Genomic DNA, 13,749 nt, shown 5'->3' on the forward strand with positions numbered 1-13,749 from the left:
GAGGGGGGGGTTTCCCGTCCCACCCACCACGGGAATCACCGAGGGCAGGAGGGCCGTGCAGAGGTCTGTTGATCTCGGGTGGGATTTTTCAGTTCTGGAGCGAATGCAGCTGGAAAATGCAGCCTATTATCTCATATCGCAATGATTATGGATCACTCGAGGACAAAATCTTAAACAACGGGCCACTCTCCTTTTAAGTATCGTTTTCTCCCTGCGGAAACTGTGTATGTTTCTCCGGCATCAACTCTGCCCAATCTATTCAGATGTCAAAGGGAGCGATTAAACACAAGTGAAATCTCCAAGGGGCAAAAATTCTGTCAAAGAATGATATTATTCGATGTGACATTTAGTGGGAACGTGTTCTGATCAACCAAAACTCCACTTCATTTGAGGAGTGTACATTTAGTACCAGGGATTCTACATTTCCTACGCACCAGATCATCAATCACACCTCCTCAAAAGGCAATCAAGCAAGAAGTATTGCCCTAGCCCATAAATAACCATTACAAAAAAGCCCCAGTTCAATATACTGATTATATATCTATTTTATTTGTACTTCTATTATTAATCTGTTGGTGATTTGTCTCAAGTGCCCATTCAATCTTTCTTTCTCTGGCACTGCTGCCTCACAGGGACCCGTGTTCGATTCCAGCCTCAGGTCACTGTCTGTGTGGAGTTTGCACCTTCTCCCCGTGTCTGCGTGGGTTTCCTCCGGGTGCTCCAGTTTCCTCCCACACTCCAAAGAAGTGCGGGTTAGGTGGGTCCACCATGCTAAATTGCCCCAATATGTGTTGGTTAGATGGGTTAGCTACGGTGTGTGAGGTTACACACCACAAATGTGGGAGGAGTGCCTGGGTCAGACATTCTGTCAGCGTACTGATGCAGACTCGATGGGCTGAATGGCCTCCTTCCGCACTGTAGGGATCCTATGACCCAGGTTCGAATCCGACCTTGGAGTGACTTTTTTTCTCAAAAGGCGGGGAGTTTCTGGAACTCTCTTGCTCAAAGGCAGTGGAAGTAGCGTCTTTGAATACTTTTAAGGCAGAGATGGATAGATTCTTGATAAGTTTAAAGTTTATTTATTAGTATCACAAGTAGGCTGACATTAACACTGCAACGAAAATCCCCTAGTCGCCACACTCTGGAGCCTGTTTGGGTACAGTGAGGGAGAATTTAGCACGGCCCATGCACCTCACCAGTACATCTTTCGGAGGAAACTGGGGCACCCGGAGGAAACCCACGCAGACACGGAGAGAACGTGCAGAGGAATGGAACCCGGGTCTCTGGCGCTGTGAGGCAGCAGCGCCAACCACTGTGCCACCACAAGTGGGTGAAAGGTTTTTGGTGGGCAACAGTGTGGGGATGAGATTACAAATAGATCAGCCATGATCTTATTGGATGGCGGGGCAGGCTCGAGGGGCCGAATGGCCTACACTCCTGCTGCTGGTTTGTATGTTCAGTGTCTCTATTTCTTTTGTGGCCACCTTAGTTGGACCCGTCCTCAGTTTTTGAGTGTTTTGTTTTTGCCCTCCCGGTGAAAGGGGAAGGGAAGTGTGTGGCGAGGTGCTTGCAAGTAATTGCTGCAGGACTGGGTTCATTTAATCCTCTCATTCGCTGCTCTGTACAAACGTATATTTACTTGCACTCAGGTCTGTTGGCACGCTTGTTTAAAGAATGAGCTTATGCTGTTCTGCTGGAAATATGGGACAGAGGAAACCCTCCCACATGGCGGGTTACTAATCTTAGCTTTATTGTGACAGAGGGGCTCGTGAGTACAACACCAATCACGTCTCCACAGGGAGGGAGAGCGAAAGAGAGAAAATTAGAATAATCAGCTGAGGTCCTCCTGCCTTTCATCCAAGGCTGTGTGACGTACTTACACTGGTGCAAGGCGAGGAAGAGCCACTAACTACCCTCTTGGCAAGCAATGGTGCATTGATCGTCAGACTAATAGCAACATAAACACTGGAAGGAAAATTAGCCAGATGCCTGCAACAAACAGCAGATTCAGCGGTCAGTCTAAAGATGCAGCGTGTGGTTTAGCTGAAAAGAGAATCATATGTGCCTCAGATGATATGAGTCACGATATGTTTTAAGGAGCTCTGTTTTGGCTGACTGCAATTTAAATTACAGCAATTCTGGCGGAACAAGGATTTATAATAGCTGGGGCAGGACACAAAATATATGCCCTGCTGCTAGGACATACGGACGTATTTTATATCATATTGTATACATTATCAATTGACATGAAGGGGGTGATTCTCCCATCCCACTGCGCTGATGTTCAGTGTGGCGGGTTGGGAGAATTGCGTGTGGGCCGGTTTGCGGGATTCCCGCCAGCGTTTGCGCCTCGCTCGTGTCTCCCAGGCCTTCTGCAGCGTCTGCGTAGTATCGGAAATCGGCTGGGGCGTGGGCCTAGCAGTTAGATGGTATTTTTACATGCTATTTAAATGCTATTAGCGGGCCCGGAACTGAATTCTCCGAGTCCGCTAGCCTCTCCCACCCCGCCAGGAGTGTTTCACTCCAGTGGGGTTCAGACTAGCCCCCCGCCATTTTTTTGGGGAACTAGTGGCCTGACCCCTGCGGGACTGAAGGCGGGAGGGGATGGGGGTGCGCAATCAGGGCTTCCCGGGGGGGGGGTCAGGCAACGGGGAATGGTACACCCTGGCAGTGCCAAGCTGTGCCCCATGGCATTGCCCAAGGGACAAAAAGCCTGTGCCCAATGGGCATGGGGCAGTGCCAAGGGGGTGGAGCCTATTGGGGACGAGGGCCAAGGAGGCGGGGGTGGGGAGTCCCGCTGCCACCCTGCATTGGGATCCAGACGCAGCTGGAGGGAGGCCGTTGATCGGGACAGGCTGGCGGGGCTGATGGGTGTTGGGGCGGGTCAGGATGCGGGTGGGTTTGGGGCTGGCTCGCAGATAGACGGGGGGGAGGGGGGGCCCCACGATGAGGCCATGGGTGGGGTTGGGGGGCAGCACTCACCACTCTGACTTGGAAATATATCAGCGCTTCTTCGCAGTCACTGGGTCAAAAACATAGAACTCCCTCCCTAACAGCATGATGGGTGTACCTACACCACAGGGACTGCAACGATTCAAGAAAGTAACTCAGTACCACCATCTGAAGGACAATTAGGGGTGGGCAATAAATGCTTCCCTTCTATGAATAACTAACACACGCACACACACACATACACACACACACACACACACACACACACACACACACACACACACACACACACACACACACACACAAACACACACACACACACACACACACACACACACACAATCCTCACAGCACCAGGGACCCGGGTTTGACTCCCGACTTGGGTCACTGTCCGTGTGGAGCCTGCACATTCTCCCCGTGTCTGTGTGGGTTTCCTCCGGATGCTCCAGATTGTCCCCCACAGTCCGAAAGATGTGCTGGTGTGTGGGCCGTGCTAAATCCTCCCTCAGTGCACCCGAACAGGCGCCAGAGTGTGGTGACTGGGGGATTTTCACAGTAACTTCATTGCAGTGTTAATGTGTGCCTACTTGTGACGCTAATAAATACATTTTAAAACTTTAAACAACGCTGACTGATTACGTGTCTTGGCAGGTATGAAGCAGATAGAACATCACACAAAGTACTGAACTTCTGGAAGCAGGCAGTAGCTGTGTTACCAAAGGTGTGGTGAGGACAGGCAGGACAGAATTGATGAGAACATAAACAATTAATCAGCGATGATATCTGTCTACTTCTGATGTACAGCAAAAAAAATTATTATTACAGAGAATGTGGTCCTTTTTTTTGAAGCCAATGCCAAACTTTCACAATGCTGGCGAAGGAGACCTCACCTTTTTATTATTCTCCTGATCCGCTTCCTCGATTACCTACAGAGAAAGGCACAGTAAGAACATAAGAACATAAGAACATAAGAAATAGGAGCAGGAGTAGGCCATCCAGCCCTTCGAGCCTGCCCCGCCATTTAATAAGATCATGGCTGATCTGTCGCTGCTCAGTTCCACTTTCCCACCCTCTCCCCATAACCCTTAATCCCCTCTCCTATCAAAAACCCATCAACCTGCGTCTTAAAAATATTTAGCGAGGCAGCATCCACCACTTCAACGGGCAGAGAATTCGCCTGCTGCAGTTTTTCGCCCCGTAAGTAATAGTCCTTCCTACCATTTTTCCTACCAAAGTGGACCACCTCACACTTGCCAACATTAAATTCCATTTGCCATTTCCTGGCCCATTCGCCCAGCCTATCTAGATCCTTCTGCAGACTCTCTACAAATAGTACAAATAGTGGCGCAGTGGTTAGCACTGCTGCCTTCACAGTGCCAGGGACCCAGGTTCAATTCCAGCCTCGGGTCACTCTCTGTGTGGAGTCTGCACATTCTCTTTGTGTCTGCGTGGGTTTCCTCCCATTTCCTCCCACAGTGCAAAAGACATTCGGGTTAGATTGATTGCGGAATTAACCTTAGTGTCAGTGGGATTGGCTAGGGTAAATATGTGGGGTTACGGGGATAGGGCCTGGGTGGGATTGTGGTTGCTGCAGATGGGTCAAATGGCCTCCTTTTGCACTGGAGGGATTCTATGATTCCCAGACGTGTGGTCTGTGAGCAGCACAAGTGGCCATGGATGTTGGCGGGACTGGAAAATTCCGCTGGCAGCCAATGACAGGTCTCCTCCCTCACTGGAAAACTATCATGTGGGACTGGAAAATTTCACACATAGGATGGGATTGTCTGCCTGCGTGTGTCCCCAAGACTGGAAATTCCCACTTGAGCCTCAACGCACCACTGAATGGTCCACCAAATTTTATGTCTTGCCCGCTGCAGCAGGTGAGATGGGAGAATCTCAGCCACAGTTTTTACTTCAAATATTAATAATTATCTTCCCGTGAGATTATTCTTAATTCTTAAGATTATTCTTAAGAGTATTCATAGGCAGAGGGATCTGGGTGTACAGGTACACAGGTCACTGACAGTGGCAATCAGGTGGAGAAGGTAGTCAAGAAGGCATACGGCATGCTAGCCTTCATCAGCTGGGGCATTGAGTTTAAAAATTGGCAAGTTGTGTTGCAGCTTTATAGAACCTTAGTTAGTCCGCACTTGGAATATAGTGTTCAATTCTGGTCGACTCACTCGCAGAAGCATGTGGAGGCTTTGGAGAGGGTACAGAAAAGATTTACCAGGATGTTGCCTGGTATGGAGGGCATTAGCTATGAGGAGAGATTGGGGAAACTTGGCTTGCTCTTGCTAGAGCAACAGAGGTTGAGGGGCAACCTGATAGAAGTCTACAAGATTACGAGGGGCATCGACAGAGTGGATAGTCAGAAGCTTTTTCCCAGGGTGGAATTACTGGGGGGGGCACAGGTTTAAGGTGCAAGGGGCAAGATTTAAAGGAGATGTACGAGGCATGTTTTTTTACACAGAGGAAGGTGTGTGCCTGGAACTCGCTGCTGGGGGAGGTAGTGGAAGCAGATACGATAGTAACTTTTAAGGGGCTTCTTGACAAACACATGAATAGGATGGGAATAGAAGGATCTAGTCCTCGGAAGCATAGGGGGCTTTAGTTCAGAATGGGCAGCATGGTCGGTGCAGGCTTGGAGGGCTGAAGGACCTGTTCCTGTGCTGTAATTTTCTTTGTTCTGTTGAGTTCCATTCTCCCCTTTTTTGCTCATTATTTTGCCTTGTTACCTTTTGAATGTTGGTTACTCTGATGGATAGAAAACATCACTGTGGCAACGCTGTCCCTTTTGGTTCCATTGGAAATTATTGATAACTTGCTTCAGGGTCCAAATTTATCCACAATTTATTTAAAGCAAATTGAATAATGTTGAGTCTTCAAGAATCTTTGGATTGAATTGATTCGTTATTGTCACATGTACCGGGATACAGTGAAAAGTATTGTTCCTTGAGTGCCATACAGACAAAACATACTGTTCATAGAGTATGCAGGGGGAAGGAAAGGAGAGGGTGCAGAATATAGTAAAGAAGCAAAATACTGCGGATGCTGGAATCCGCAACAAAAACAGGGAATGCTGGAAAATCTCAGCAGGTCTGACAGCATCTGTGGAGAGATAATAGAGCCAACATTTCGAGTCTGGATGACCCTTCGTCAGAGCTCATTCCCCAACTCTGCCCTGTATCGCTCAGCGATCCTGTGCCTCAGGTGGGTGTACTTCCCGCAGTAGCCACCACTTCTTTGGCGGCGCTGCTGAGCAACAGCGCAGTCGGACTCTGGCCGGCCAGCAGGGTAGTTCAGGTGGGACTTCCTGCTTCCTGAATCCGGATCTCAAACAGGATCCGTGGAGATGGCCTGTTGATTGCCTGATTGGCTCATTGTGCAGTAGGCCTTCCCTAAAAGGTGTCCAGATCATCAACAACCTGTCCTGATCTCTCCATGCAGACACTCGGGTTAAGAAAGCCCACCAACGCCTCTACTTTCTCAGAAGATGAAGCAAATTTGGTATGTCCGCTATGGCTCTCACCAACTTTTACAGATGCACCATAGAAAGCATTCTTTCTGGTTGTATCACAGCTTGGTATGGGCTCCTGCTCTGCCCAAGACCGCAAGGAACTACAAAGGGTTGTGAATGTAGCCCAGACCATCACACAAACCAACTTTAGCTTTTATAACTATAGCGTCATCCAATTTGCTTTAAAGAAAAAGGGAGCAGCAAAATTTTTTCCATATACGCACCACCCCTCGTATGAAGAAGTTGCCCCTTGGGTCCCTTTTAAATCTTTTCCCTCTCACCTTAAACCTATGACTTCTAGTTTTCAATTCCCCTTCCCTGGGAAAAAGACTATGGATAGAATATTCCTGCCCCGCCCACCATGGGAATCATAGCAGGTGGGGGGGGGGGGGGGGGGGGGGGGGGGGAGGGTGGCACACACCACTGAATGGTCCATTGACCTTGGTTGGGATTTTCCAATCTTGAGGTCAGCGTGCCTGGAAAATCTTGGCCTCTGTGCGTTCATCCTATCTCTGCCCCTCATAATTTTATACACCTCAATAAGGTCCTCCCTTCATTCTCCTCTGTTCCAAAGAATAAAGTCCTAGCCTCCCCCTGTAACTCCGGTAGTCCTGGCAACGTCCTCCTAAATCTTCTCTGCACTCTTTCCAGTTTATCAATGACTCCCCTCCAACAGGGCGACCAAACTGCCCGCAACGCTCCAAAAAGTGCGGCCTCACCAACGACTAATACAGAACTTGTAGAAATAAGACACCAACCTTCTTCACGCTATTGATGAGCACCTCCGTCGCTTGACCAATTTCATCGGCGGAGAGTTCGCTGTTGAATTTCAGCTCAGGATGAGCCTCTTCGTTTAGATCGACTACACATGGAACAAACACCATCATTGCTCATATCAAGACAAAGTGTGCCGCTACCGCACGGCTACCAAAGTAATCTTAATTTATAGCACACCCCCATCCAGAGAAGAACGATTAAGGGTTTGTACACCACACAACTGGTGACAATTTTGTTCGTGGTGGACTCACGGCCCATGTTATCCCCACAATGCCCTTGACTAGGCCAGGTCTGTCACATGAGGAGAGACGAAGTCGGTTAGGATTATATTCACTGGAGTTTAGAAGTGGGAGAGGGGATCTCATAGAAACTTATAAAATTCTAACAGGGTTAGACAGGGTAGATTCAGAAAGAATGTTCCTTATTTGTGGGGGAGTCCAGAATGAGGGGGGTCATAGCTAGGATTATACTAACTGGAGTTTGGAAGGATGAAGGGGGATTTCATAGAAACTTACAAAATTCTCACAGGGTTAGCCAGGATAGATTCAGGAAGAATGTTACCGGTGGTGGGAGAGTCCAGAACTTGAGGGTCACAGTTTGAGCAGAAGGTGTAAACCTTTTAGGACTGAGGTGAGAAGTTTCTTCACCCAGAGGATGGTGAATGTGTGGAATTCACTCCCACAGAAAGTAGTTGAGGCCAAACCGTTGTCTGATTCCAAGAAGAAATTAGATATTGCTCTAGGGGCTAAAGGGATCAAGGGATATGGGAGGAAGCGGGAGATCAGGATATTGAATTTGATGATCAGCCATGATCAAGATGAATGGCAGAGCAGGCTCGCAGGGCCAAATGGCCTACTCCTGCTTCTAGTTTCTATGACTATGAGGAACTAGCGGCGATGCTGAATGATTCGCTCGATTTTTAAACTTTATTCTTGGGACATGGGCATCACTGGCTGGCCAGCATTTATTGCCCATCCCTGGTTGCCGCTGGAGGGCAGTTGAGAGTCAACCATATTACTGAGGCTCTGAAGTTACATGTAGGCCAGACCGGATAAGGACGGCAGATTTCCTTCCCTGAAGGACATTAGTGAGCCAGATGGCTTTTCTTTACGGTCATCAGTAGGTTCTTAATTCCAGAATTTTTTTAAATACAATTCCAAATGTCACCATCTGCTGTGGTGGGATTCAAACCTGGGTCCCCAGAGTGTTACCCTGGGTCTCTGGATTACGAGCCCAGTGTCAATGCCACTCTGCTACTGCCTCCTTGAGATTGTCGAGGCAGTAGGGGGCACTTTCTTTGACAATTTGGTTACTGGTCAGTATAGATTTGCAATAGATACAGTGATTGTAGGGTGTGTTATAAAATAGTTACCAAATGGCACAATGTTTTGTGACTTAAAGCACCCAGGAGAAGGATGGAGTGCGGGTCAGAAATCATTGCACTGGCATTGGCACAGAGTTCAGTACAATGTAACAGCTCGAACAAGCATGCAATTTTCATTAACCTGTTAAAAGATAGATCTTTTTGAAAAGAGTTCGCTTGCATAAAATGCGGAGTGCGCGATTGTTTCTTATCCCGGCACCATCTAACATGCAGAGGCTTGAAGTTATCAGTGGCCACACAGGTACAGTAGGTCAAGTCTGATACACTGTGGTTAAATTTAGTGCAGTATCATTGAGAGGTACTTGAGATCTTAAAGGGGTTGGTGATGGTTCATTCTTTTATTCCCCTCGTTAGTCGCAACAGTAATGCCATTAAATAAAACGGCGTGTTTTACTTAATCTGTAATCAAAGGACAATCATCAATGATTCAGTTTGTTCATTTGACTTGTGCGCCCTATTAAGTGGGTCACATATTCTGCGCACCTTCTGTAGTTCTGACCCACCAACATCTTTCAAAACAAAGTGATTTCAGAAAGTTTGGAAGATTTTAGCTCCTTACGTATGTAATAAGAGGACTAAGTGCATGTGTATGCGGCGAAGGTAGTCAAAATCTTCATTCAGATCCCCCGCCAGAGTGCAGGAACGCGACTGACAGTAAAATGGTGCAGTTAGATTAATCGATTAGACTGGGTCAGTGTGTTTGCGGAGAAGACAAGTCAGAGAGAGGGTTTAAGAGGTTTAAAAAGAAATTAAACCCCTCGCGCCAAGATGTCAAATTGATATCAAATTGAGGCCCAGTTTTGGTTAAGTTCGCAACGTAACATTAAATTCTGAACCTTTCCTCATCGTGCCCTGACATGTTTCCATGAAGAGTTTGCCCTCTCTGAGAAATCTGGTGATGTGCCTTCTCCGCAGCCACCCTGACAAGCTGCGTGAATTTCAGACTTGCTAGACCGCACCCCCCCAGCGATGGTTAAGTGCTTGGTAACGCGTCACTCTCAGGAAAGGTGGTGAAGGTGCCCGCAAACACGATTAGAAGGTCGGAAATGAACCGGTTTCAAACCGGACTCAGTCATTTATCCACTTTTCTTACCAGAATTCGGAGAGAGGTCAGCTAGAAATGCAGGACAAGAAAAAATTACAACCATTCAAACGAACTGTTCACAGGGACAGCAATTCTTTTAAGAAAAAAAATAACCAGTGCTAACTTTCTGAAACACAGTTACCATTTTCCGTTTCTTCTTCATTGTCATCTTCCAACATACTGGCTGGACTGGATGTTTCTCCACCTTCCATCAGGCTCCTGAAAGTTTCAAGTTGTTCTGAAATCAAAATTGATTTATGCAACGTTAGCTGGAGGGTTAACCGGGAGAGAACATCCTTCACTGAGTCTTGGCTGAAGTTCATGCTCCAGTGGCCAGCATAATTAAAGACCCCACGCACCCCCCCCCCGGGGCGTTCTCTCTTCCACCTACAAAGGACTGTGAACGCAGCCCAATCCATCAGGCAAACCAACCTCCCATCCATTGACTCTGTCTACACTTCCTGCTGCCTCGGAAAAGTAGGTAGCACAATTAAAGACCCCACGCACCCCGGACATTCTCTCTTCCAACTACTTCTGACGGGAAAAAGATACAAAAGTCTGAGGTCACGCACCAACCCAGAAATCCGCTGGAGTGAAGGAACGGAAAATTCCAGCCAGTGATATCTGGAGCACAATGATTAGAAGCTGAAATATTGAGTAAGAACGAATTCTCAGCACCCTGGGAGAGAATGTCCCCCAGTCAGTAATTATAATGGTGAGGTTGGTTATGGGTCAAAGGTGTTTATTATAATTGAAACTCTATTTTTTTTAACTGAAGTATCAATGGATTGAATCCTTTTATTAATGTTCCTTCCAGACACGTTGATACTTAAAAGTCACTCGCAATCTCACGGCTGCTATATGTAGTTTTATGAATATCTTTAACAAGACTGCACAAATGCTGCAGGTTAGCATGTTCTGATGGCAATAATCTTTCTTTTATTGGTGTCAAAAGTAGGCTTATATTTATCACTCAATGAAGTTACTGTGAAAATCCCCTAGTCACCACACTCCAGCACCTGTTTGGATACAGTGAGGGAGAAACTAGCACGGCCAATGCATATAACCAGCACATCTTTCAGTCTGTGGGAGGAAACCGGAGCACCCGGAGGAAACCCCTGGGGAAAACATGCAGACTCTGCACAGACTGCGACCCAAGTTGGGAATCGAACCCCGGGTCCCTGGCGCTGTGAGGCAGCAGTGCGAACCCACCGTGCCACCATGGGAGAGTGTGGTCTGGATCAGGAGAGGTGGAAATATCCAGGAACAGGGTTGGACAAGGATCAGGTGGGTGAACTTTTCACGAGGGTATAGTCCAACACAGTGATTCATGAAGAAGGCAAGTGCCACGCTCTGCAAATTCAACTCCCACGCAGACACGGGGAGAATATGCAGACTCCGCACAGACAGTCACCCAAGCTGGGAATCGAACCCGGGTCCCTGGCGCCATGAGGCAGCAGTGCTAACCACTGTGCCATTCCGTTCTGTAAGATACTCCTTCATTCAATGAGATTTAACACGTCTCTCCAGTTATTTGGAAGCCTTTCTGTTTTGGAGAAATGAAATCTGCTCGGTATGAACTCTATTCTCGTTCAATCATCACTTCTACAAAACCACAGGGAACTACAAAGGGTCGTGAATGTAGCCCAATCCATCACGCAAACCAGCCTCCCATCCACTGACTCTGTCTACACTTCCCGCTGCCTCAGAAAAGCAGCCAGCATAATTAAGGACCCCATGCACCCCGGACATTCTCTCTTCCACCTTCTTCCATTGGGAAAAAGATACAAAGTCTGGGGTCACGTACCGACCGACTCAAGAACAGCTTCTTCCCTGCTCCCATCAGACTTTTGAATGGACCTACCTCGCATTAAGTTGATCTTTCTCTACACCCTAGCTATGACTGTAACACTACATTCTGCACTCTCTCCTTTCCTTCCCTATGAACGGTATGCTTTGTTGTATAGCGTGTAAGAAACAATACTTTTCACTGTCTGCTAATACATGTAACAATAATAAATCAAATCAAATCAAACTTCAGATTGTAAGGATTACGAACTTACTTGACTCGACTTCAGGTTTTAACCGTTTATTTTTGATGAGTATTTTTCTTTTCAGATCATTCGGGGAGGGCAGGGGTCGGCCAGCTTCAAGCTGTAAAGCAATGAAACAAATTGCATTTATATCGTGCCTTTTTGTGGCCACAGGACGTCCCAAAGCACCTTATGGCCAACGAGGTAGTTTAGAAGTGTAGTCACTGGTGTACTGCAGGAAATACAGCAGCCAATTTGTGCACAGCAAGCTCCCACGAATGGCAATGCGATAATAACCAATCTGCTTATTTTGTGACGTTGAACGAGGGATAAATATTTGCCAGGACACTGGAGAGAGACTCCACACCGTTCCCCCCCCACATCCCGCTACCAATATTCAAAATCCTGGGGTATTATCTCTCTTCTGAGCGATGGCACCTCTGACACTGCAGCACTCCCTCAGTACAGCGCCTCTGACACTGCAGCACTCCCTCAGTACAGCGCCTCTGACACTGCAGCACTCCCTCAGTACAGCACCTCTGACACTGCAGCACTCCCTCAGTACAGAGCCTCTGACACTGCAGCACTCCCTCAGTACAGCGCCTCTGACACTGCAGCACTCCCTCAGTACAGAGCCTCTGACACTGCAGCACTCCCTCAGTACAGCACCGAAGTGCCAGCCTTGCCTTTTGTGCTCAAGTCATTTGAGTGGGACTTAGACCCAGAAACTGCGGCCCCTCCACCCCACTTGACTCAGAGGCAAGCGGGTTACCCACTGGGCCACGTACAGACATGCCGAATAAGCCTGTGCTTCAACACTTTGCAACAGGTTTGGATTTGAAAAAAAAATTATATGTACATAAAAATAGCAATCATACTACATGATGCTCCAGGGGCTGCTTCAGTAAGAGTTCGCCAAAGATTTCTTCGCAGTATTTGGCCATCTTGTACTGCTGGGGTTTACTGTAAAACAGGAAGAATTTGGCACAGTTGTGTCTCCCAAGTCCACAGAACTTTACAGCATGAACAGAACTGCAGAAAACTATTCACTGAACTTTATTTAAGACCTTACCTGCAGTGATTTTCAAAGGAAAGGATCACAGGATACTCGGATGTCACGAACGCTGTCTCCTTGATGGCCTGAATTACATCCTGCCAAAGAAATGACAGCAGTCATCGAATTTTAGATTAGCCTGATATAATCACCGAATCCTCCAAAGCCACAGTGGATAAAGCTACAAGTTTCTCTTTGAGCGTGAAGGGGAACATGCTCCTGACCACGTCAACGGAGATGAAATAGAAATGGTCGAGAGCTTCAAGTTTTTAGGTGTCCAGATCACCAACAACCTGTCCTGATCCCCCCATGCCGACACGATGTTAAGAAAGCCCACCAATGCCTCTACTTTCTCAGAAGCCGAAGGAAATTTGGCATGTCGGCTACGACTCTCACCAACTTTTACAGATGCACCATGGAAAGCATTCTTTCTGATTGTATCACAGCTTGGTATGGCTCATGCTCTAACCAAGAAACTACAAAAGGTCGTGAATGTCGCCCAATCCATCATGCAAACCAGCCTTCCATCCGTTGACTCTGTCTACACTTCCCAGCAAAGTAGCCAACATAATTAAGGACCCGCACATACACGGGCATACCCACTTCCGTCTTCTTCCATTGGAAACAAATCTGAGGTCACGGACCAACCGACTCAAGGACAGCTTCTTCCCTGCTGCTATCAGACTTTTGAATGGACCGACCTCGCATTAAGCTGATCTTTCTTGGCACCCTAGCTATGACTGTAACATTACATTCTGCACCCTCTCCTTTCCTTTTCTATGAATGGTATGTTTTGTCTGTATAGCGCGCAGGAAACAATACTTTTCACTGCATGCTGTTGTGTGACTAAAACAAACCAAATCAAAAATGTTTTTACACAGAGTGTGGTGGGGTGTCTGGCATTCGCTGCCCGAGTTGGTGATGGAGGCAGGGACCCTAAACTCT

The 13,749-nt window shown here is 47.4% G+C and overlaps 1 protein-coding gene across 4 annotated transcripts in view; it reads right to left on the reverse strand.

Annotated features, from left to right (window-relative positions):
* LOC145350763 (1-phosphatidylinositol 4,5-bisphosphate phosphodiesterase beta-4-like) overlaps positions 1-13,749 on the reverse strand; it is a 451,544-nt gene that overhangs the window by 121,778 nt on the left and 316,017 nt on the right. For 3 of the 4 annotated variants that reach the window (XM_080200036.1, XM_080200034.1, XM_080200035.1), the window contains 7 exons: positions 12,823-12,902; positions 12,629-12,713; positions 11,781-11,871; positions 9,860-9,955; positions 9,727-9,747; positions 7,231-7,334; positions 3,843-3,878 (listed from right to left, as the gene is read on the reverse strand). In XM_080200036.1, coding sequence (XP_080056162.1) covers positions 3,843-3,878; positions 7,231-7,334; positions 9,727-9,747; positions 9,860-9,955; positions 11,781-11,871; positions 12,629-12,713; positions 12,823-12,902 — 513 coding nt within the window. The remainder of the gene's footprint in view (positions 1-3,842; positions 3,879-7,230; positions 7,335-9,726; positions 9,748-9,859; positions 9,956-11,780; positions 11,872-12,628; positions 12,714-12,822; positions 12,903-13,749) is intronic. The other variant, XM_080200037.1, reaches the window with a different exon arrangement.

Source organism: Carcharhinus amblyrhynchos, chromosome 12 (assembly GCF_965287045.1).
Source record: "Carcharhinus amblyrhynchos chromosome 12, sCarAmb.v2.hapA, whole genome shotgun sequence".
In the NCBI taxonomy this organism is placed as follows: domain Eukaryota; kingdom Metazoa; phylum Chordata; class Chondrichthyes; order Carcharhiniformes; family Carcharhinidae; genus Carcharhinus; species Carcharhinus amblyrhynchos.